The sequence below is a fragment of the Urocitellus parryii genome, chromosome 10 (assembly GCF_045843805.1).
Source record: "Urocitellus parryii isolate mUroPar1 chromosome 10, mUroPar1.hap1, whole genome shotgun sequence".
Lineage (NCBI taxonomy): Eukaryota > Metazoa > Chordata > Mammalia > Rodentia > Sciuridae > Urocitellus > Urocitellus parryii.
Genome location: NC_135540.1, coordinates 85,706,984 through 85,732,190, shown reverse-complemented (window position 1 = coordinate 85,732,190; position 25,207 = coordinate 85,706,984). Strand labels below are relative to the sequence as shown.

The 25,207-nt window shown below is 42.0% G+C and overlaps 1 protein-coding gene across 1 annotated transcript in view; it reads left to right on the top strand.

Moving 5' to 3' along the window:
• The window catches only part of Shroom3 (shroom family member 3), a 298,105-nt gene extending 273,220 nt beyond the window's left edge, over positions 1–24,885 (top strand). Inside the window, exons 6-11 of the mRNA XM_077803374.1 lie at positions 4,010–4,083; positions 7,785–8,672; positions 10,001–10,507; positions 12,991–13,141; positions 21,837–22,109; positions 24,517–24,885. Of these exons, the coding sequence (XP_077659500.1) occupies positions 4,010–4,083; positions 7,785–8,672; positions 10,001–10,507; positions 12,991–13,141; positions 21,837–22,109; positions 24,517–24,885 (2,262 nt within the window). The remainder of the gene's footprint in view (positions 1–4,009; positions 4,084–7,784; positions 8,673–10,000; positions 10,508–12,990; positions 13,142–21,836; positions 22,110–24,516) is intronic.
• The last annotated feature ends 322 nt before the right edge of the window (positions 24,886–25,207 follow it).

Sequence of the window (25,207 nt, the reverse complement as noted above, 5' to 3'; positions counted from 1 at the left end):
TTTTAAATGCAGAAAAGTAGCATTTGTTTTCATGAGGGTTTTTTCCCTCAGTTCCTTCACCTGGTTCCTTTATAGATTCTTATGGACAGATACATAGAGATATAGGTAGATATAGATAGCTATCTTATGGAGTCGTCTCTCTCTCTCTCTCTCTCTCTCTCTCTCTCTCTCTCTCTCTGTGTGTGTGTGTGTGTGTGTGTGTCTGTGTGTATCCATATCCCTCATTTTAAGAAGTTGCCCACCTCTCAGTGCAAGAATACATGGTGAGGAAAAGTTAGGAATTATTTTTGTGTGTGTTTTGCTTTCATTCCTTGTTTTCATGGATAGAGACTGTGAATATTTTGAAGTTTTTAACATTGCACCTTCTGTGTTTCTTTTGCTAGAATTATTAACATTGATTGTTATTGGTTATTGAGTTCTTGGCCCACACCTAAGTATGTACCTGGCCTTTAGCTGTTTTTACACTTTACGGTTATTATCTCAATCCTCAAGATAATTCTCTGTAGTGTGTTGTCCATATCAAGCCTGCGCGTGTATGTGTCTCTCCCCCATCCCCCATCTGTGCTCTATCCTAATATGATTGGGAAATCAGACTTTAACAATCTCACATCAAAGCACTTTCTTAATAAAGGCTCCAAACTATGCAAAGATTATAAAGTGCTTTCCTCTGGAAATTTTAAGTATAGCTAGAACCAGAATCTGGGCACTCAGAAGAACCTGGCAAGGAGCCTGTTAATTTCCACAATGAATTTTTAGCCCATCTCAGGCAGTGCTTTCACTAGAGATCACGTGGCTCCCTTCCCACCTAAGATGTTGGGAACTCACACAGCCTGACACTTGCTCAGATATTGGGCAATTCAGGGCCTCTCCGTAGCCAGCTTGGGATTTTTCTGAAACATGCAGCCTCCCATTTTCTGTCCTTTTGATTCCCCTTCATTTGAAGGGTATAATTGCAGAACAAATAGATATTAGTGATGGAGCTTAAATGCATATCAGACTCTTGCCTGTTTCCCCTTACTTTCTGTGAAAACTTTGGAAAACCTAACCTTTTTATAGTGGGTGGACCCTGCAAAACTGCAGAAAAATATCCAAAATTTCTGCTTCAGAGAGAAATTTATAACTCTTCATTGCATATATTAAAATATAAACAATAAAAAGAAACCATTTAGAGAAATATGAATCCTGGTGGGAATTTGTTTCCAAGTGCAAAAGAGGAGTCTTTTCTGGTTCACACTGAATTTGGGAAGAACTTCACATTTACTGGAGATGGTGTGACAAACATTACTTAATTGCTGAGGAAATTGCTCAGTACATGGCACCACAATGTTGGATGTAGGCTTGATTCTGTGGGATGCAGCTGCTAAGTCCTTTTTAGCACCTCTCAAACTTAGCACATAAACTTAGGCATAATTAACAGAAGTGACTTTCAACAAAATGCAAAGTCACCAATAGCTAACAATGATCAAAATTTTACTATGCAACAGTCATTATACTGTTTTTAAAAAGTAGAATTAATTTTCACATCTATGTGATGAGGTATATAACTATTGTTATCTCTGCTATAAAAAAGGGAACCAAGGTCCAGAGAGGTACAAAATTTGCCCAAGGTAGTAGGGAAACTATGTTTAGACCCCATACTGACTGACACCAGAGTCCTTAAGACACCATACTAGACTGTTTCCTTGAATAAAGAAAGGCAGAGGTGGGGAGAGGGAGGTTAGAGTTAAACTTAAGTCTTATATATGAAAATATCAGCTAATGAAAAGATTTCATTTTAACAATTATTAGTTACTATTGCTTACATTTAAATAAGATTTTCATATGGATTTTGAATTAATTTTAGTAGACACTTGGAACCAATAAGCTAAAGTAGACAAATATTGTCATCTTTATATTTTATCAGTCACAAAGACATTACAATGTCTTAACTTAAAACCTGGAAAAAAGAGTAAGGATTGGGATTCAATAGATTTTAGGTTTAGTCTTAAGTGTGCTAAAAACTGGTGAATTTTAAATCAGTTTTGAGTTAACAGAAATCAGATGCTTAACAAGTTGGTATAAATCTATGCTTGGTGTTTCTTCCATAACCACTACTTTTCCTTATATTTTCCTAAGATATTTGTAAGCTTCTTACCAGTTTACACAAAATCAAGTTGTCTTTGGTGGTGAACATATGCCCAATCAAAGCATGAAACATAGCAGGGAGCTATCCTCCTTGAGCTTCTACTAGGTTGGGAATACATTTTCTTTCTGTCCAAGTGGTATTTTGATAAGAAGTTTAAGGAATTCTCCTGGTAGCCTGTTTCTGGATCTAACTTCCTTTATTTTATGCATAGCCACATAAATATCAATGTAAGCTTGACATTCCAGGGACCAAGTCGTATAAATACAGAAGTCATATACATTATTATACTGGAATGCAAACAATATAATGTAATATTAAAACATATTTAAACTTTATTGCATTAGGAGCTCAAATGGAGCAAAGTGAGTATATTAATGTCAACAAAGGGAAGAGTGGTGGTGAAAACTTTAAAAGCACCATAAGTTTTCATGGAGTGCAGGAATTCTCATTCCATATGATGATATTTGAGGGAATCAGAACACATGGAATTTATTTTTCTCAAAACATTCAATTCTGATTGCATCCATCCCAGCCACCATTTAACCTCTTGAAATTTCACAGGAAGATCTTGGACTTGAATCCTTGCTTCTCCATTTATTTAACTGTGGGCTACATACTTCTCTGAGCTGTAATTACACCCCTTCCCATTGTTATAAAGATTAAATTACAAAAGAAATGTCAAGTGCCCTGATATTTCAGCCACACAATCAGTGGATTGCAAAGTAATTGGCAGAGTGCCAGAGAGTCTGAGACCCAGTATGGGGTAGCTGCAATTATTAACATACCCAGGTGTTTCTACTGCTTCTACTTACTACCACTTTTGATTCTTTTTATTGCTTATTAGTAATACTTATACCACTAACCCAGGGGAAACAGTGAGAAAGAGAGTGAAAAAGCTCTTTGGACAGAGTAAATGTTAAAATTATTAAAATTTAGAGATTATATATGGATCTAATATTTTTAATACTGATACTGGGGATTGAACCTAGGGACACTCTGTAACTGAACTACACCCCCAGCCCTTTTTATTTGAGACACAGTCTCACTAAGTTGCTAAGACTGACCTTGAATTTGCTATCCTCCTGCCTCCAAGTAGCTGGGATTACAAGAAAGCACCATTGCTCCCAGCTTAATTTTTGTTTTTTACCTGTGTTTTATTATAACTGATTGAGAGTTGAATGTATCATCATCAATTGCAACATCATCTGCATCGTGGACCAGTTCACATGGGACAGATTTTACACTATCAATTTTACACTTTATTGACGCTTCAGGACACCAGGATATAGTCTTAAGTATATATATGGGCCTGTCTTATCTACTCTTAAAAACTACTCTCTAAAATGTCTGAGTTAATGATATCACATGTGCATGTGATTTTTCTGAGAGAATTTACTGCAACCTGATTACAAACCAGATTCATATCATTTCTGACCATTATTTGGAATGTTTGAGATTTTTGTAAAATTCAGTTACTATCTTTATCCCATATTTCCGTAAGATGCTTGGCCCATTGAATTCATTGTCACTATTATCATTATGTTTCCAGTATTTCAGTCATTTTGAACTCAGGAGGCAATTGTTACTGGATGTCTTTTACTTGGGAAGCATCCTTGTTAAGGAGTGCTCCTGGTAAGTCAGGCAAAATTGCAGATCCTCTCACTTTTGATTGTGGGTCCATTTCCTTGTTGATGCAGTGGGATTAATAATACCTCCTGGAACTTTGAGAATTAAATGAGAAAGTATATAAGAGTGCTGTCATGGTGCCTGACAATGGAAGGCTTCCAATAAGAAAGTTTTCCTTCTCCTTTCTACCTCTATTCCATTGGTAAATTTAAACAACTGTTTAATGGTGATAATCCTGTGCCTTTCCTGTGTTTCAAGGATGTTCTCCTGGGGGAAGACAGTGGCTTTGGTTTCGTGAAGGACCCATGTTACTTAGCTGGCCCCGGATCTAGGTATGTATGTGTAGCTATGATGCCTCACCTGTGAATACTGTTAGAGTTAAACTACTCCTTTCAATAAGAAATTGAATGTGGTGTTGTGATCTTGCCTAGTGTCATGTGCTACTTTTTCAATTTGTCTAGGCCATGGGGACTTTTTTACTTTGGTTTATAAATGACTTTTTCCTAAAAACAACACTTGTTAAAAGTGGAGTTTGAATGTGTGCTATTGAGGAAATGTCTGACTTCTGACAGGTTTGGTATCAGAATAATTAATGGAGATGTTCCTCTCAAGTACCATGGCTCTCACTCATGGAGCCTCATCTGTGTGCAGAGGATCAAGTCTGGTGACTGAAGTGCTAAGGAAAGAATGGACAGTTCATGAAAAGCATCACAGAGCAGGACAAACTCACAGGAGGCACCTGAACTAATAAACTCAAAATCATCATCTTTAGATACAGAGATAGAAAGTAACAGGCAAGTGACTTAAAAACAATTTGCCTTCAAGGTCATATCTCCTAGGTAGAAAAATAGGAACATTGTAGAAATTTCTAGAGATATTCCCTGAAGCACGTCTTATGTATAGTTTTAGTGCAGCATTATAGAGCTGTATGCTGCAATTACTACTAATAATAAAACCATTTCAACATTTTTCATGTTTTTTCATACCAGTTTCTTGATTTTTTTAGTCCAGTCATTGTTTCTCTGTCCTCAATAACTCAGTGCTGTCACACAGAAGCAGCCAGCCAGCATGACCAGGAAATGGGTATTGTTACCTACTTTAAAGCCAAGAGCAGCATTCCTTGGTATGTGCCTTTGCTTTGGTAGCTATGTTGAAAGGGAGGAAGGTATTCAAGGTGAGGTTGAGGCTTTTGATTAGTTTGGTGCATTAATTAAAAGCTGGATACAAGAAAACTAACAAGGAATTAGAGCACTGCTAAAAGAGACTGATTTGAAGTCAAAGGTGGGACTAAACGACAAAAAAATTAAGTAACCCACCGAGCATGGTGGCACACACTTGTAATCCCAGCAGCTCAGGAAGTTGAGGCAGGGGGATCGCGAGTTCAAAGCCAGCCTCAGCAAGGCTCTAAGCAACTTTGTGAGACCCTGCCTCAAAATAAAAATAAAAAGGGCTGGGGATGTGGCTCAGTGGTAAAGTGCCATGGGTTCAATTTTTGGTCTAAAAAAATAAAAATAAATAAATAAAGTTACCCTATTTAAAAGTGGGCAGAAGACTTGAATAGATACTTCTCCAAAGATGTTACATAAATGGCCAACAAGCATATAAAAAGATGCTCAACATCACTAATCATCCTGGAAATGCAAATCAGAACTATGACCTCACATCCATTAGGATGGTTACTATTAAAAAAAAAAATGTTGGCAAAGTTTTAGAGAAGTTAGAATCCTAGCACATTGTTCATGCACCATTTTACATTAATGCAACAGTATGGAAAACAGCATGGAGGTTCTTGGAAAAATTAAAAATATAATTACCACATAATTCAATAATGCCCCTCCTGGGTATATGTCCAAAAGATTAAAAGCAGGGTCTCAGAGAGATACTTGCACAACCATGGTTTGTAGCAGTTTTCTTCAGTATTCTTAGTAGAAACAACTCAATTGTCCATGGATGGGTAGATTTATAAACAAAATATGATAAACACAGACATTAGAGTATTATTTGGTCTCAGGAAGGAAATTCTGTCGCATGCTACAGCATGGCTGAACCTCGAAGATGCTATACACAGTGAAATAAGCCAGTCATGAAAACACAGAAACAGAATACAGAACAATGGTTATTGGGGGCAGGAGGAAGGGAAGAATGGGAAGTTGTTAATTGGTATATTTTCAGATTTGAAAAATATAAAAATTCCAGAGATATGATTTACAACAATGTGAACTTTTTTTTTCCTTTACACATGGCAGGCAAGCGCTCTACCACTTATACCCTCAGCTCATGAACATATTCAACACTACCGAACTGTATACTTAAAAATGCCAAAGTTGAAAATTTATATTGTAGTTTTTACCATAATAAAAAAAATTATTTTTTAATGTGAAAATCTTGCTCTCAAAATTCATTCTTGAATATTAGGATTCATGGATATGGATCAAAAGATTTTATCTAAGCCCCTTCACACCTGATGATAAAAGGGACTTGGGCAAAATCTTTTTTTTAACCATAGAATTTGTCCCTGAGAAAAAAAAACAGCAGTTACCATGAAGAAGCATGTCACTATTATCTTCAAAAACACAACTATAATCTGGGCACAATGGCACACACCTGTAATCCCAACTGTTTAGGAGAGTGAGGCAAAAGGATCGAAATTTGGTAGGCCAGGCTTGGCAATTTAGTGAAACCCTACCTCAAAATAAAAAAGTAAAAAGTTCTGGGTGTTAGCTCACTAGTACTGAGGCCCAGGGTTCAGTCCTTAATACCACAAAAATAAACAAACAAAATATATAACTTTTGTGAACCGTAGTTAACAAAAACTAAGCTCAAACATAAACTAAAAGCAAAGTTCATTAGACAAGGCCTTTAAAGGCTAAGTGTCATGTGAAGAGCAGAACAGCTCATCTTAGGTGTGGAGGGGTTCTGATAAATTGTCTTCTTGAAGGGGTCTGTGATGGAAAGGGGGGGCTTGCATCTGAGAGAGAGATGGACCCTTTACTCAACCATCTGCATCTATAACAAAGAAAAAAGGCTTGAGAAGAGCTAATTTGGTCTTCGCGGTCTTTCCCTTCCCTATGCTGCATTATCCTCGCCTGACACGTGGTTTTGTGGCAGACCCGGTACCACTGCCCTGATGTGGTCTGATATGGGACTGAGGCACGGCTCCTCACAGGAGTCAAATCTGTGAAATGAAAAGTGCCATCTGCTCTCCAGATTTCCTTGCAGAGCCAGTCAGGGAAATACAGATATGGAATTCACAAATGATGGATGTGCTGGAGCTTTCTTTCTTATCCTCACATTAACTTTTGCCTCACAGGCAGGCAGTGCTGCAGACTCCATTTTGTCTTTTCCTTCATACACAGTAACGAACGTATCTGGAATTGTTGGGTTTTCTGTGGCAGCTAGAGGACAGTTGTTTAAATCACCATGCACCATGCTTGCTTATTAGGTCAGTCTTTGTTTCCAGAGGTAATGCTTAGTAACTCCTTAGGTGAGACTCTCCTCCCCTTTTTATTTTTCATCTTAGGAAATGAAAACCCTAGGAGATTCAGGGGCAGTTATAAATAAAACCTTCAAGCCCAGCAGCCCGTGCAGGTGCTCTCCAGGCAGACCTCTTCCTTGGGGTCCTCTTGGGAGAGGATGAGACAGCAACCTTTTCCCCCAGCTCCAGCAGCTGTTTCTCAAAGTCGTCCTAAAAGGAGCTGAAGAAGTGTTCCACTTGTTTCCCTTGATGTCCTGCAGCCTGCGCTCCAAAGCCACCTTGTGCGTGTATGTGTGCAGGCAGCGGGGGGTGAGGAAGGGCTCATAACAGGAGGTGTCGTGAACACATGCAGTTCCACACGTGTTCCTGTTGGGGCTTATGCCTGATACTTCAGCCTGGTTCTGTTTACAAGCAGCCACAGGAAGAAGTGTGCAGCTTCTTATTGGGGAGTGTGTGTGTGTGTGGGGGGGTTCTTCCCATCAAATGTACTTCTTGTCTATATAACGAATCTTGGGCTCAGTATTCAGAGCTGTAACCCTCGTGTTTACCCCGTTGCAGATCACTCAGTTATTCAGAAAGAGGCCGAGAAGAGATGCCATTGTTAATTCACCATCCTACCACTCGTTGGGGTGGCTCAGGCTGCAAGACAACTGGTGGTTCCTCAGTTGCTAATGAGTGTCCTGGAGCCCTGGACCATCCAAGGCAAGCCAGCAGAATGCCTTGCCCCAGGCCACTACCAGTAGGAACACAAGGGCATCTCACAGATGCCAGTCCTTCAGCCCTGACCCCGCTCAGCTCCCCTCTGCCTTCGTCCATTTCCTCTAGCTGCTGCTCACAGCTTGCCACTGATCAGCAGACTGCAAGGGATGGGCAGGCAGGTCGACAGCCTGTTCCTTCCTATGTCCCTGTGGTCACCCACAGAAGCAATGGTCACACCCTGACCCAGCCTCCCAGTCCAAGAAGCTGTGAGTTCGACATCCCAGAGCATGGGGTAGAAGAGGGAGCATGGAAGAGAGTCTCCCTGCCTCAGCGGCCACCACCTTCCCGAGTAAAATGGGCCCACACGGTCAGAGAGGACAGCCTTCCTGAGGAAGCCTCCTCGCCTGAGTTTGCAAACCTGAAGCACTATAAAAAGCAGCCTAGTCTTTCAAGTTCATGCAGCACTTCTGACCCAGACACTCCAGGGAGGATCTCTCTCCGAATATCCGAGTCCGTCCTTCAGGCCTCCCCACCACCTCGGGAAGACTATGATGACGAAGTGTTTGTGAAGGACTTGCGCCCCACAGCCACCTCTAGCCCTACATCTGAAGCTCTTCCCCCACCCCCACCCCCTCCACCAAGCCAGGAAACCCCATTGAAATGCTCGGATGACTTCCCTCCACCTCCTCCCCAAGCTGTGCATGAGGCGGCGCTGGACAGCGAGGCTCAAGAGGTTTCCAGCAGCAGGTGAGAGCGGCCTCTGGGTAGGGCAAGTCTTTGGCTGAGGAGGAAGAGGGTTTCCTTCATTAATAGAAGATTCTCATGTCCAGGTTTTGCAGATCCTTCTGTTGGCCTCAGGAGCACCCTGGGATGGAGATATTTTCATATAAACTCAGCTCATGAGCTGGCAGAACTGCCTTATTTGTTGTCCTTGGGTGGTAGTTATGCTCTTGTTTATTGGATACCAAGGAATGAGTAGTGAAAATGAAAGCCAAAACCCAGGGGGCACATTTCACTTCCATGGGTGTGATAGGTTGAAGGGGTCCTAATAAAGCCCATTCCCCTTCCCTGGCTGAGTTCGGAGTCAGTTAAATAAGACAAATTAGGAAGGTGTATAGAAGACAAAAATGCCACTTTTTTTTTTTTTTTTTTACGCATAGATGAACATTGAACAGTATGGCTTCTGTCTGAACGTAAGGGCGTCTTCTGATATTCAACCCCTAAACTAAGCAGACACACACACATACAGTGTGGCGGCAGCCGCTCTGTCCAGAGGTACCCCATGTCCACAGAAAGGAATAAAAAATAGAGCTAAGCTGGGTACGGTGGCACACACCTCTGATTGCAGCACTCTGGAGGCTGAGGCAAAAGGATCGTAAGTTCAAGGCCAGCCTCAGCAACTTAGCGAGACCCTTAGGAGATGTGGCTCAGCAGTTAAACATCCCTTGGGTTCAACCCCTCCTGGTACCAAAAATAAAAACAAAAAGAATAGAACTAAAGGTCAGTGATGCTGAGGTAAAACCTCCTCTTGCCCCAGGCCACTACCAATAGGAACACAAGGGCATCTCACAGATGCCAGTCCTTCGGCCCTGACCCCGCTCAGCTCCCCTCTGCCTTCATCCATTCCCTCTAGCTGCTGCTCACTCACTGCCAGAGCAGGGAAGGAGCATTCCCAATACATAGGCCCTAAGACAAGCGATCTCTCAGAATCCCCAATACAAAATGAGGGTAGCATCCTCTGAACACCACAGAAATGACTTACCACCACTACCTCCTCTTCACCTCAGCCTTTTAGAAAGCTCTGGAATCTAATAGCAACATTGCCCAACATTGAATTCCTACTGAATCCGTCTCCCTCGGGAGATGACAGCCTTTCTGGAACCGACTGCTGTACTTGGAAGAAGGTCCTTTAGAACCCCATGGTTTGGGGGAGGATAACCTCAGAAAAGTGACGCTTCACCCCACTCCTAATATGGGAAGCTGCAGCCCTGAGGCAGAAAGCCTCTCCCTCGCTCTTCCTCCACACTCTGTTGACTCTTCTCTTGCCATTCTTTTTCCCCCCCATATACTTACAGCGACAGCAAATTTTCCAAGGTGACAACTGCAAGGGAAAGACACATGCCTGATGCACCCCATCTGGTAGGTGGTCAGATCCTGGCTTCCAGACCCCAGACTTCTATCAGAGGCTCAGAGGCCAACAAGTCCAACCCTCCCTCCTTCATGAGTCTTCAGCCTCAACTTGCTGGATCTCTTGGCAAGCAGCCAAGCCCGGGGCAGCCACCTCCCAGCCGAACCCAAAGCCTCATGCATGAACCAGTCAGTGTAACTCAGGGTTTAGAAAAGAAAGGCAGTTCTGATCCTCAGAAGACCTCAGAAGACATCAGAACTGAGGCTCTGGCCAAGGAAATTATCCACCAAGACAAATCTCTGGCAGACATTTTGGATCCAGACTCCAGAATGAAGACAACTATGGACCTGATGGAAGGTTTGTTTCCCCGAGATGTTAACTTGCTGAAGGAAAACAGCATAAAAAGGAAGGCCATGCAGAGAGCTGTCAACTGCCCAGGACATGAAGGCAAGAGGTAAGTCCCTGGAAACGACTAGAGAAACAATTAATCTCCTTATGTGGGGTGATTAGTCTAGGGATGCTTACCTGATGTTTCCCACTTCCATACATCCCTAACACATGCCATCTCAGATCCCTGACGTTCTGTCTCAACCTGGGGATTCAGATGTGGGACAGAGGCCCAACAACAACACGAAGGATAGCAATAGTAATAACAGTTTTCATTAATACCCCTGTATCAAGCATTGCATCAATTTCTTTATTTAAGCATTATCATTTAATCTTCAAAACATAAGAACCTTCTGCTGAAGCTGCCAGTTTTATTTCTGATTCAAAAATGAGGAAACCGAAGCTCAGAGGAATTAAGGCCATTCTCCACTAAGGCATACACTATGTGAGGGATGATCCCTGGACTTGAACTCAGCCCTTAGCAATGACCCAGTGCCCTTAACTCAGAGAATGTGCAGGTGCCCATTCTCTCTCAGAGTTGTTCTTGCAGAGAGGCCTCTGGGACTCGGTTCTGAGAAAGAAGTAAGTACAAGTATGGGCATGGCTGAGGCCACCCGAGGCTGAGGTTGAACGTGGTCTTTCTAAAAAGCACGTGAGCCTAGAGAAATAGATCCATTTACTACACTAAACATTCCCCTTTGAGGCATTAGGGTGAGTATTTGCTCAAATCCTGAAAATCAAGAAAGGTCCACATAGGGCTCACTCTTCTGGATTTGCTTAGCCCCTTAGCCTCTGTTCCTACATCTCCCTGAGGCACATTTTGACTGGTCTGGCATGTCTCCCTGCCACAGTGAAAGAACAGTCTGTGTTTCTTTTTCTTTTGATTTCTCCTGGATATTTTCTTGCGTGTGTGATTTCCTTAAAGGACTACAATGAGAATGATTTAGAGTGGTTTTTATTTTCTTTTTAATTTTCAGTGAAAACTATGTGGATCCACAGACTGAGACTCAGCATTTAGCAGTTTCTAGACTAAATAAAAAGACATTTCATCCCAATTTGGACTTGCATTTTAGAAATTTATAGCTGATCCTAACTAACTTACTAATGGGAACGCCATGTTTTTATTTTTTAGGGGAGGGAGAGAGGAAAGAGCTATGTAGTACGTACAAGCTGTTTTGTTATCAAAGGCTCTCCTGATTCAAGATCTTATGGTCACTTGGCCCAACCTCTTCTTTTTGACATGTGGGTACAGAGACTGAGGTGAGGTGGCTTACCCAGGCTCCTGTGTTTAGCAGACATTACTGAGCACTTGCAACAGGGCAATCCACTGGATGCCTGGGGGCCCCAAAGATGAAATTTTGGTGGCTGTACCAATCAGTTCATCACATGTGGTTATACTCGGTTCATTCTGTTATTTGATCACTCACTGTAAAAAAAAGACCAAAGTAATTTAGAAATACATCCTTAGAAAGGTATTGCCATCATGAACATGTGTCTATTTAAAAGTGCATTTGCAGCCCTGAGATGCTCTGGAGATGTCAAAAGGATGGCAGACGCCATCTTCTGGTGAAAATGAGCATTGTCCTGTTGTGAGTTTTAATCAGATTCCTGAGAAGCCCACATGTGACAGACACAATGGATTCTCTCATAAAAGTTTAAAACAAGTATTGTCAGAAGACCTTTTTCCTATTTTTTAACCAACTGAATTAAATGTAGATGTGTTGCTCAGGGTAATCATCAAGCAGGAAGCCAGTAAGTATTATTTATTTTTGTGGTTCTTTATTCCATAGTAGAACAATGCTATAGTGAAATGAAGTAATGAAAATTCCTCTCTAAGAGAACCTAACTTAGAGTCATTTATTAGGTGGGTAAGATCTGAACTCTTGAAAGGCAACCTGATTACAACAAAAGATGATACATTAGAAATCAGGTCTGTCAGTTCCTAGTTTTTCCTACAACCTTCAAGGACTTCCCCAAACCTGCCCCATTGCATAATTAGTGAGTAGATTTTACATTCTATATTATTTCTCTGGGGATTGATAAGCTCCAGATTTCCCAGGCTCACCTGGGGTATCAGACTGAAGAGGAAAACTTTTAAGTGTCTAAGCAACAGTACAGTGGGTATCAGAAAGGTTATAGGTAACAAAAAAAAAGTAGGAGATAACTAACCTAAAACCTAGGACTTATGCAGCATCTTGAAAATTATTCCATAGCAGTTAAGCCATGGCTGTGCATTGTCTTTCTATGAAGGAGGCAACATTTTTCCTATATTTATTATAAAAGGAGAAACGTACAAAGAGGTAAAATGACTTGCCAGAGGGTTCTGGCAAGGCCACAGTCCTGACTTCCACTCCATCCCCAGTATGGCCTTCCATGGTTTTTCCATTCTGGATTTGCCTGGCTTCATGCATTTGTAAAAACTACTAATTTATCCTGATCTCCAGGAAAGAAACCAAATAGAACTTTTTACGTATTTATGAATATACACACCATTTTTGATGATGAAGTTTGTGCTAAGTGCAGCTATACTTTGCGTTCTTTATGGTCCAGGAGTGAAGACAAGGAAATGGTGGGCACATTGGTCAACTGCTCTGCCTACTACAGTGTGTCTGCTGCCAAGGCTGAGCTTCTGAACAAAATCAAAGATATGCCAGAGGAGGTGGCTGAGGAAGAGGAGCAGATGGATGTCAATGAAAAAAAGGTAAATAAAGAATAAGGTTACCCTTGTTCTTCTTCCCCAGAAAGATTGTCAAGGTCCTTATAATTAGCAGGGCTACTGGCCAGTAGGGCAGGAGGGCAAGGAATCTGTCATATCATCATATTTTACCGAAACCACTATTAGACTTTGGATTTGCATGGCACTTGAACCAATTTTTTCACAGCTTTCCTGCAGGTAGGCATGATAGGTCAGCTACTGTCATTTTCATTTTAACATATGACAAGAGTGATGCTTAGAGGAATGAAGTTATTTCTTAAAAGTCTCAGAAGTAGACTGGGTCCTCGGTCTCCAGCCTCCTAGACTAGCACAGGGATCTCAGCAGCTGATCATCCAGCAGTCTGAGTAATTTTCATTTTATATTTGATGGTCAAAAAGATAGCTAGAAAATCTGTAAAATTTGTTTAGGAAAAGAGAATCTAGTTGTTGAAAGACACTTCTGAGAAAAAGTAACATTAACCTTTGTATGTCTATTCCCAACTCTGTTTGCAATACCTTAATGAAGAACTTGAAAGCGCGGGATTGGAATGTACTTGTTAGCATTTGGTACTCCTACAGAAATTTTAAATGTCAGACATTTTTAAAATGACCATGCTGTTGCTGTGGTCTTCCACCTGCCATGGAGATCTAAGCTGGGCTGTGTCTGTAGGAAAGAGAGTTGTTGCCGTTCCACTTTGCCTATAACCCCAGAGAGGCTGCCTTCCACCAGGCCTGCTGCTCTCCTCACATCTCAGACCTGTGTGCTGCCAAAGGACACTCGGAGCTTGCTTCTTTGGAGGATGGTGTTCAGTTGCCCTCATTCCAGGAGAAACTCTCTCATGTGATTTTATTTCATTTATTCCACAATATGTATCCCGAGCCCGCTTGGTAATCTGTTGGAAATGAACCAAAACAGGATATGGACCCCAGGGCAGGAGGGATTTAAGAAGCACCTGGGTCCATGTATTCTTCCCCTTGCTGCTCCAGCCCTGTGGGTGGAGGCTGGGCATGCAGACAATTGCGTTTATCCCTCTCAGTCCTGGCTTTATTGCTTATCTCCTGGTGTCTCCCTCTCTGCAGAGCACCTCCATTTTATCGGGGTTGGAAAAAAAACCCACTTTACTCTTAGTCTGTGTTTATCCCAATTGGTCTGTGTTTATCCCAAAGAAGAAGCTATCTAAACACTATTAGATGCAGCAGGTTGCCATGACATCTTCAGCCAAACATTTTACAGACATTTTTGTTGTCTTATTTTCTACATGTAGACACACCTACATTACAGTAACAGTGTGGCAGGTGACTTGTTGCTTTTCTCCCATTTTAATTTTGTTTCAGCTGCTTTTTCATCATTTTATTATCACCCTCTCACTCTGAGGATGAGGTAGCAAAAAGTATTTTTAGACTAAGAATATGAAAAAATAATGTATTAATTCATCCTCACAGGAAACAAGTAATAACACTATGTTTCAGGTATGAACTGTGTTATTTATTTTTACTTATTTATCTTTTACACAGTGCTGCCTATATTCCTTATTTATACTAAATCCCACTGACTCCTCCTGTATTGGCATATTTTACACTAAAATAGTCAGAATTAAAGAACTTGAGTGCTGGGGTCACACAGTTCATAATAGTAGAGTCAGATTTTAACCTTAAGTCTATTTGGCCCCAGAACCTGCTAAAAACTGCTCTAAAGTCAGCTGCCTCTAAACCTCACAGCCCTGGAACTGAGCTAAAATGGAGATCGTCTGAGTATAATTAACTAGACCCAGAGTCTGAACATAAAACCAATTAAATCCCATTTTAATCCAAAAATATCAGGACAGTAGTATCAGCCATTTGAGGCCTGAGGAGCTTCAAGTCATTTACAGTGCCTTCAAATGAAGCATCAGGCTTCAGAAGACAAAATCCCACTCCCAGGGTGCGGAGGGGCACCAGGGAGAAGCTGTCTCCCAAACAGGCACATAATCCAGGCCTTACACGTGGTATGTACAAAATGCATGCTTGCTGAATGACGTGAGAAAGGGCAGAACCCCAGAGTTGGATTGTACCAAGAAAAACGTCAAAAGTACACTGTGAAAGATCACAGGTAAAATGACTGGGGTTTAATAAAGTTAAGCGAGTAGCTTGCCTCTTTTTGACCCTCAGTGTTCCTTATGAAACAGTGATGGTGATTCTTCACATGGCAGTTGTGGGGACAAAGTAACTAACATACACTAACATGCTGTTTAAGCTCTAAGGTTCAAGACTGCAGGATGCTCCTATCCTGTTCTCAGCAGAGAGATTCTTAAGGTGACGCCATCCAGAGATGCAGTGTTGATGCATCTTGTGTTTTCCACGTTAAGATGCTTGTTGTAAGCCGGTGTCTTGTTGCCAAGGGGGCTGGACAAGCACTTAGTTTTCCTAAACCAGCTACTTACGAGGAAAAGCGACTCACAATTGTTCTTTCTCTTCACCCATAGCACCAGGAAGATAGAAACTTGCCCCTTGGGTTTATCTGGTCCTACAGGGAGGGAGAAAGATGAGAATAGGATATTTAGTTGGGGAGGGTCCTAACAACCATCAGAGGTATTTTGGTTTCTTCTTCCTTCAGTGTTGGAGCCTTTGGACTGGTGCAGTATTATGGGTCTTCTGATGGATGGATGTACCATGTAGGGAAGCCCAGAGAAACAGGACCTAATCCAGAGGGTAGAATCAAGGGAGGCTCCCTGGAGGAAGTAAAACCCAAGCTCAGTGTTAAAGAATGTGTCAGAGTGAATCAGGACAAGAGAAAGAGGCCATTTAAGACCAAGGGAAAAGCACTAGGAAACCCCAGAGAGAGAGATAAAAAAGCACAGAGAAGCATGCAGATAGATAGTGAAGAAAAGATACTTCAGGTAATGTGGAAAAATAATAAAGTCCACATAAATGGTAGATGACGAGGCCCTCAGGATCCACAGGGGCCAGAACGTCATGGAGATCACACAAGACTTTGTGTAAAATGCCGAAGTTCAGATTTTATCCTGTGGCAGTGGAGAACTCTGTTTTGTGTTTGTTTTAAAGAACTACAAGTTTATAAATGTGTAATAGAATTTCCATTAGTATCACTTAACATCCGATTTGGAAACAAAATGAGCTTTAAATAATGATAGTATTGAAGGAATCTATTAATGTGTTCGGCATTAAGTTCAAAATGCAATTTTCTCTGCTGGGGGTGGTGGCGTATACCTGTAATCCAAGTAGCTCAGGAGGCTAAGGCAGGAGGATCAAGAGTTCAAAGCCAGCCTTAGCATTTAGCAAGGCCCTAAGCAACTCAGTGAGACCCTATCTCTAAATAAAATACAAAAAGGGCTGGGGATGTGGCTTAGTAGTTAAGTGCCCCTGGGTTCAATCCTGGTATATATATAAAAAAAAAGCAATTTTCTTCCTAACATGTAACAAGCTTTTCCTAATAGTGGCTTAAGAATTGATGCTTGGTCAGTATTCTGAGGCAAAGTATAGGCTTCTACCTTTTGTAAAATAATAATTCATTATCTAATATTTAAAGTTATCAAAAACCTAAGATATTTCTAAGCATGAAACTCAGTAAAAACTATAGCTTCACTCTTGACATTTTCACTGGATATGGAATTCTGAGTTGAAATTTTAGTTTCAACACTTTAAAAAGGTTGTTCCATACTGTTCATATTCTTCTTGCTTTACATTGAGAAATGTACAGTTATTTAAATATTTGCTTCTATATGCAATGGGTGTTTTCTTTGGCTTTTGGTAGTTTGATTATGATCTGTATGGACCTGATTTTCTTTGAGTTGATCCTGTTTGGAGTGTGCTGAACTTCTTGATTCTGTAAATTTTTATCTTCCACCAAATTTGGGAGGTTTTCAGCCACTATGTCTTTATATATTTTTACACCTTAACCTCTCTTCTCCTCTCCCAGTCCAGTGACACAGTATTAGACCTTTTTATATTGACCAACAAGTCCCAGAAGCTCTGCTCATTTTTCTTTCTTTATGTCCTTTAGATTGGATCATTTCTGTTGGTCAGGGTCATGATACAGAAATGATGATAATCTCAGGACAGGGCAGTAATAGCAGTGAGAGACAGAGGAATTGATCAACAACAATAGAGGAAAAAGAAGCAAAAACAGGCAGAACCTGGTGACAGATTAGATGTGGGGGATGAAGAGAGGAAAGAGTCAAGGATGATTCCCCAGCTCCAGGCATAGGTGGAGGTCATAACCGGAACAGAGAAAGCAAGGAGACCACTTTGGGGAGGGGAGAAGAGTTTAGTTGAAGAGATTTAATATTGTTTCTAGTGTGTTATCCATTCTAGGCTGTTATCAGAAAGAATTCTGATAACTGGAACCAGGAGCCTATGGATAAGATGACATTCTGGTCACAAGCCTTCCCAAGAAAAATGTGGTAAAGAACGATTTTGGGCAGAGAATGTGCTAGGGAATATTGGAAATGGCAGTCAAGTCCCCATGATCTTTGCACTCTGATCAGGTCACTCTGCATGGGAAGCAGGTTTGATCCCGTTGCTGTCCCAGGGACAGACACTGCCCTGACTGTCTCTGGTGGAATTCTGCCAAGGGCGGCAATAACGTGCCGCAGCCTGGATCTTCCCACTTAAATCCAACACCACAGCCCACGAGGTAGAAATGGCTTTACCTAGCCGTCGTTATCACCTCAGTTCCACTCTGGTTCCATACCCCAGCCACTTGCCCAATCTTCCTATGTTATTCTCATTTGAGTGAAGAGTGTCCACAGAAGCCAGATGTGTTGGTAGTGACGTTGCTGGCATACCATGGGCACAAGTCCCCAAGCAGAGAGAAAAGCTGGGTCTCCCCCTCAAGATGGCTACCCAAGCCAGTGCTGTGTGTCCTTCAGATGGTGCTTGATTTTATGACGGCACACACACACCCAAACCTTGAATATGAATGATACTTTTCTAAAGTGTCTGCACAAGCCTTATTTTGTTTGACCCTAGTGTTCCTATGAACTGTTTTTAGTGTAATGATTAAAAGTATAAATCTTGGAGCCAGACAACCTGATACAGGTTAAGTCTGTTCTAATTGTAAGGACTTGGACAAGTTCAGTAACCTCTACCTGCCTCATTTTGCTCATCAGAAAAATGGGGATGATAATAGTACCTGTCTCATCAGGTTATTGTAAGTAGTGACTGAAGAGAAAAACAATTGAACAATGTCTGGCATGGAGAAAAAGCTCAATACAACATTATTATTAGTCTTAGGTGTTATTTCCTTGCTATGGGTCACTGAGACACAGAAGTCAAGTAACTTGCCTCATAGTGAGCTTTATGTCTGAGCCTGACTCTGACTCATAGTCTGTGCTCATCCTGAAGCTGTGAGGAAGGAGGGGAGGGCCCAGCAGGATATTTCTGCTTGCAGATGGGGAGGTAGGAGGGAGGGTCTGTTAAACTATATTTAGAGAAAGAACCCTTATAAATAGCATCTCATGCAGGCTGAGTTAACAGTTTATGCCAGATGAGAAGCTAAATGGACAAATGTCAATGATTTTACAAATTAAGTAGCTCCTGAGAGACTAGGGTGTAATTGACACATGCACACACACACCTGTCCTGTCCCTCACAGTGATTTCTGCTTAGTGTTTGTTTTTGAGATCTGCCTGGCAAAGAAATGACTGTAGTACAATCAACTTTCCCTTTATGTCCTCTTTGTTGCATATTTCTAATTTGCACATTTAAGAGCTTGGTGGGAAAAAGAAATTTTTTTCAAATACCATCCAAATATGCAGTAGTACCAGAAATGACAGAGATGCCCTCGTAGTTACCCTGTTTTAGTGTCTGTGGCTGAGCTGTGAGATACTGCACGGCAGCCCAGCAAATCACTCTCAAAAGTCAGAATGCAGACTGTTTTTTCCCATCAGAAGCCTCCCCATACCACTTCTGGACATGTTTTTTCCTTCTGTTCTTTAGACTGTGGAACCTGGAATATACAGCAGGTTCCTGTGACACATTTTAGGATTCTGCCCAGTATTGATGTCTTTGAAAACCAAAACCAGTTCTGGAAGGGAAAGACCTAGTAGATTAGACTAGCCTGACCTCCAGTTGCTGTCCACGGTGGCAGGTCCTTTTGACCATCCTAGAGCATTGAACATGCCGATCTCTTGGGAGCCTGAGAGAGTTGAGCCAAGGCCAACGGATCTCAGGAGAATGAATTCTCCCCTCTATTCACCACTCACCCCAATGACTTTGTGTTTTTGCAGTGCTGGGGATTGAACCCAGGGTCTTCTGCATGCTAGGCAAATGTTCTACCAATGAACTACATCCTTGGCCCTGTCCCTCTTACATGTGAAGTCAAACTACTTGTCCTCCTGGTTCTGTTCATGTGCAAATTATTAATCATCACATTTGTCCCTTAAACTACCAGCCTCTGTGAGCCAAAATGAGAATTTTTAAAATGACATCAATTAAACTATTAAAAGTGGTTTGACCTCCTTCCAAGAATGACATGCAATGTTAATTTCAAAAGAAGTCATAAATGTTTAGAGGAATAATGGAGATCATGAGATTGTTGCCTTTTCTTTCTACAATTCAGGGGTTTTTTTAAAAGGCATTTTCTAGAAATTTTATTTCTCAAGATTTGGGGTTGAAACATGCTGAAGATTTGAATGAGCAAAAGGCCTTTTCTGAGTGGAGTAATGTTTTGCTCAGTTAACTACCTCTTTGAGTTTGGTAGCCCAGTTTTCTAGGAGAAGGTATCACCTGGTAATGTTAGCATGACAAGCCCGGGAGCTGGACCCTACAAGATTAAAAACTCTAGGGCTGCCCTCATGTGGCCTCTTAGGGCAGCCACTCTCATTGCCTGTCTGAAAAACAGGAACAGTGACATTTGACTTGCTTTGTTCCTGTCCAGTGAGAACACGGGGCAAGGTTGGTTTTCCCCACTGCTTTCCTTCTGCTTCCTTGCTCTTCTCTCAATATGAACTTATCACAACAAAGGGTCGTCATACCTTGCCAGGCATTTTAATGGTGGTACCTGCCATGCTGTCTTGCAGGGAGGTACCATAGCTGCCAGCCAGCAGTGCTTTTGGGGAAAACAATGGCATTTTCCAGGAGACGATAAGGATAATTAAACAATTAACATCAGACATCATTCTCTTCCAACTGCATTTTTCTGGGCTCAGTCTTCAGGGGAGGAGTAAAATGCTTATACACTGGACATTTTTTTCTACTAAAATTGTCTTTGGCTTTCCCTGGTTTGTTAAGACAAGGACTATAACCCACGAGACGGTGTAGCAAGGATGAATTTTGTAGGCATCTGAAGCCTTTGGAATTAGGCAGGTTAAGAGGGCCATGGGATGTCACCATTCAAATCAGAAGTTGAACATTTCAGAGACATGGTGAACCTAACAATGAGGAACCTCTAGAGGTTCAGGTGTAAGATGGGCAGATTGTGGAGAAACAACTATTTCCCTATAGCACTGTCACTGCATTCCTGATGGCCCTCTGTGGTAAAGCAATAGTAGAAAAAAAAAAAAAGTTGTCCGAACCCTTCAATTCTGCTAGACAGAAATACTGATATCTTTTTCTTTGTTGTTACCCCAATCCTTTAAAATGAAGATATATTCCAACTCAAAGGTTGTGACCTTGATTTGTAACCAGGCTTTTAATTGGAGCCACGTAATTTGGCCTTGAAGTATTGTGTTTTAAGCTGGAAACCTTTTAGTGATCAATAAATTTAGAAGAAAGGACTGTATTCTTTTTCCATGTGGTCACCTCAGGCTAAGAGAAAGATGAAAGGCTAATGACAAAACCATAGAGTTTAATTTCTGTTGCAGCAAAGTAGAAGACATTTAATGTAAATGAACTCAGAGTTGAAACCGCTAAGGCACTGACTTCATTCCTTCAGTTACATATATACTATTTGTGCAGCCCTGTTTCTTAAGTATTGAAATTTAGAATTAGATTGTCAATGCTTTGATAAGGAGAGACAGTGAGGTGATGTAAAAAGAACAAATGGCTGACGCTGGAAAAGGTCACCATGCAGTATTTCTGATGATTGCATGAGGGTGGGCCCCCAAGTCAGGCTGGCCAGCACTCAGGGTGGCCCTGCCCGTGGTGCATGTATCTCAGGACATTGCTTCACCTCAGTCTCGTATCCCCACTTGTTGTGTGTGGATAAGAGTCCTACAGTGTGGAGAGACTAGATGAGATAATCAGCTTAGTTTCTCTTGGTGCATGGGCTTATAGTAATTGTTCTGCACATGGTGACTGTGACTAACAGCCACTCCTCTCTCAACCCTGAACAAGTTTCTTTGGTCCTCTGACCCTTGGCTTCTCTATTTTTAAATCAAGAAGAATGTCTGCACTACCTGCCTGCCTACCCCACAGTATTGTTGAATCAGTTGAAAACCTGTCTTGAAAGGACTTTTAAATATTAGTTAACAAACCAGTTGGTAAAGCAGAGTGGTACACGACGTGACACAGGGGAAAAACATGATCAGGCCATGTGTAGGCAGGTGCTGGCCTTTGGGACTGAATAGGATCAGGGGAAACTGTTGTAGACATTCAAGGGAAGGAAAGAATATTATGGCCTGCCATCCAGGAGTGGGCCTTATAGAGCAGGGGTGCATTCTGCTGAGCCTTGGAGAAAAGAGAAACGGTGGCTGGAGGATGTGAATTCTCCTCCTCACTTCGACTGCTGCTGGTGATGTTCGCTGTCTCTTTGTCATTACAGGCTGAGCTTATTGAAAGCCTCACCCACAAGCTGGAGACACTCCAGGAAGCCAAGGGGAGTCTGCTCATGGACATCAAGCTTAATAATGCCTTGGGAGAAGAGGTGGAGGCTGTGATCAGTGAGCTCTGCAAGCCCAATGAGTTTGACAAGTACAAGATGTTCATAGGGGACCTGGACAAGGTGGTGAACCTGCTGCTCTCCCTCTCGGGGCGCCTGGCCCGTGTAGAGAACGTCCTTAGCGGCCTTGGTGAAGACGCTAGTAATGAAGAAAGGGTATGTGGCCTAGCAACTCAGTTCAGCAAGTTTTCCCTCTGAGCACACAAACGTAAGAGCGGTGCTATTAGACAGGATCCCCTCTCTCAAGAAGATAAAATAGAACCCGGTGCACCAGCACACACCTGTAATCCCAGTGGCTCTGGAGGCTGAGGCAGGAGGATTGCAGGTTCAAAGCCAGCCTCCGAACTTACACCCCTGGGTTCATAGTTAAGCACCCCTAGGTTCAATCCCTGGTTACCCCTGCCCCCCTGCCCCACCCAGAAAAAGATGATGATAAAATCACTCTAGAGCTAGGAGGGAATAGATGACCAAGGTAGAAGGTGGCATCTTCCATGCCAAGATGTGATGAGGCTGACACTTAAGGCTCAGAGACTGCTGAGCCTCAAGTGTAAAAACACCAATGCTGGGGTTTATTCCCTCCCCCACCTCCTCCTTCCTTTCTTTCTAGAACAAGATAAAAGCAAGATGATAGATATTGACATTTAATAAATAGAGACAACAAAACTGTTAGGCATTTTGAGGGTGTACTCGGGTGTCTCCACCATACCCAGGTCTGGAAGGAAGAGGACAGTTAACAGCAGTGTTGATCTCATTGGATAAATGCACCAGATGTTCTGTGTCACGCACTCTGAGCTTAGGTACTTTCTGTGTGGTCTCCCTGGATCCTTACCATACTATATCAGCATCGGTTTTTATTAAGAAACCAAATTTGACGCCTTGGGGTTGTTTTCTGGGAGGAGAAAAGATACTTATAAGATAAAACTTTTAACTTTGTACTTTTCCCCGCCAGGCATTATTATGTAAGATCTGACAGGCTGTTTGGGAGGATTTAGGGCAAATACACATGAGCCTCTGATAATCCTAAATAAGCTAATTGGTACTGAAGGATATTTAACCGATCTTATTTCTTAACTAATTTACATTTTAATTTTTCTCAATCACTTTGGTCTGAACAGCCTGAAAGAATAAATGCTAATTTTTTAAAATTTAAAAACAACATTCATGTCAGTTTGTTAGATTTTTAAAAAGAAAAGAAAAGCACATTAAAGATTTTCATAGGCTGGGTGTGGTGGTGCATGCCTGTAATCCCAGTGGCTCAGGAGGCTGAAGCAGGAGGATCACAAGTTCAAAGCCAGCCTCAGCAATTCAGGAAGACCATAGCAACTTAGGAAGACCCTGTCTCTAAAATATTTTAAAAGGGCTGGAGATGTGGCTCAGTGGTTAAGCACCCCTGGGTTCAAGCCTTGATACTTTGATACAAAAAAAAAAAAAAGATTTTTACAAAGCATATTTAGCTCTGATGAGGTATGCTACTGCTAGTTGTGGTGGCACACACCTGTAATTCCAGCTGCTCAGGAGGATTACAAGTTTGAGGCCAACCTCAACAATTTAGCGAAGTCCTGTCTCAAAATAAAAAGGGTTGGGGATGTAACTCAGTGGTGGAGCACCTCTGGGTTCAATCCTCAGTACCAAAAGAAAGACAATAAAGTGTGTTACCCTACCTTTGCGCTTGTGCAAGAAAGTCTTTTAATATGAAATCAATATCCTTGATGGATTTCTCTCATTTTCTTTCTAGAGGCCTGAAAAAGAAACCTGAAAAAAAAAAAGAAAACTGATTTCTTTAGAGATGGGAAATATAATAGCCCAGTTGTCATTGTGGATTAGGAGAGGTTCTCAAACTTTAAAAAATTTTCAAAGTACCACCATGAAATCCTGTTAAAACAAAACTTCTGAGCTCTGCCAGGTGCAATGGCACACACCTGTAATTCCAGCAGCGCAGCTCTGGAGGCTGAGACAGGAGGATTGTGAGTTCAAAGCCAGCCTCAGCAAAGGCAAGGCACTAAGCATCTCAGTGAGACTGAGTTTTGTATCTCCAAATAAGATACAAAAAAATAGGGCTGGAGATGTGGCTCAGAGTACCCCTGAGTTTAATCCTTGGTACCAAAAAAAAAAAAAAAAATCTTCTGGGCCACCCCCACAGTTTTTGATTCTGCAGGTGAAATTGAGGCTGCAAATTTGCATTTCTAACAAGTTTCCAGGTGCTGCTGCTGCTGCTGACCTAGCAGCCACACTTGAGAAACACTCTGGCACTCGAGGTACCTTGCTGATTGCCCTTTAAAGCCCATGGACAGAAAGTCAGGTCATTACCCCAGCCAGCTAATGTGACCCCTCTCAACCTAAAGCTACCAAACCACTGTACCAGGGAGAGAGCTATGTAATATACAGCCTAGGGGTGAGAAGTTGATTTTCAAAACATTATTCTCCTAACAACAATCGAAATAAAAACCGAACAACTGAAGTAGAAACTTTATTTTGCCGTCCTGCGAAGGTTGCCTTGCAAGGAGCTGGGCTCTTTTCTTCCTTCCCTGTGCCCTTTGCTGATCTGTCCGTTTTGCCCTGGCAGAGCTCTCTGAACGAGAAAAGGAAGATGCTGGCTGGGCAGCACGAGGATGCCCGGGAGCTCAAGGAGAACCTGGATCGGAGGGAGCGAGTGGTGCTGGACATCCTGGCCAATTACCTCTCGGAGGAGCAACTCCAGGATTACCAGCACTTCGTGAAAATGAAGTCAACACTCCTCATCGAGCAGCGCAAGCTGGACGACAAGATAAAACTGGGCCAGGAGCAGGTCAAGTGTCTGCTGGAGAGTCTGCCCTCGGACTTCACTCCCAAGACCGGGGCACTGGCTCTGCCCCCGGACCTCACCAGCGAAATGACTCCTGTTGGGGGATGTACTTTCAGTGGCATTTTTCCAACATTAACCTCTCCACTTTAACCTCTCCTAAAATACCCCACCAAAAGATCCTGGCTTCTCTCAACACTATTTAATCTGAAAAAAAAAAAAAAGTTTCAATATAAACCACTGTATAAACTACATGGGTTATTGGGGCTTTCCTGGATAAGAGGAAGAAAGTTCTATTCAGGAAGAAGCCTGGTTTTTCCTTCTTGCCCTTCATGATTCATCTTTTGAGAACTTGAATGCTGCTGGAAATTTACCCCTTTCTATTGTTACTTTGTAGTAGAAAGAAAGTTAATGAAACTGTGAGGACTGGTTGGAGGGTGTTGATTGCTCGTTTAGGTTTTAACTGGCTGAGGTG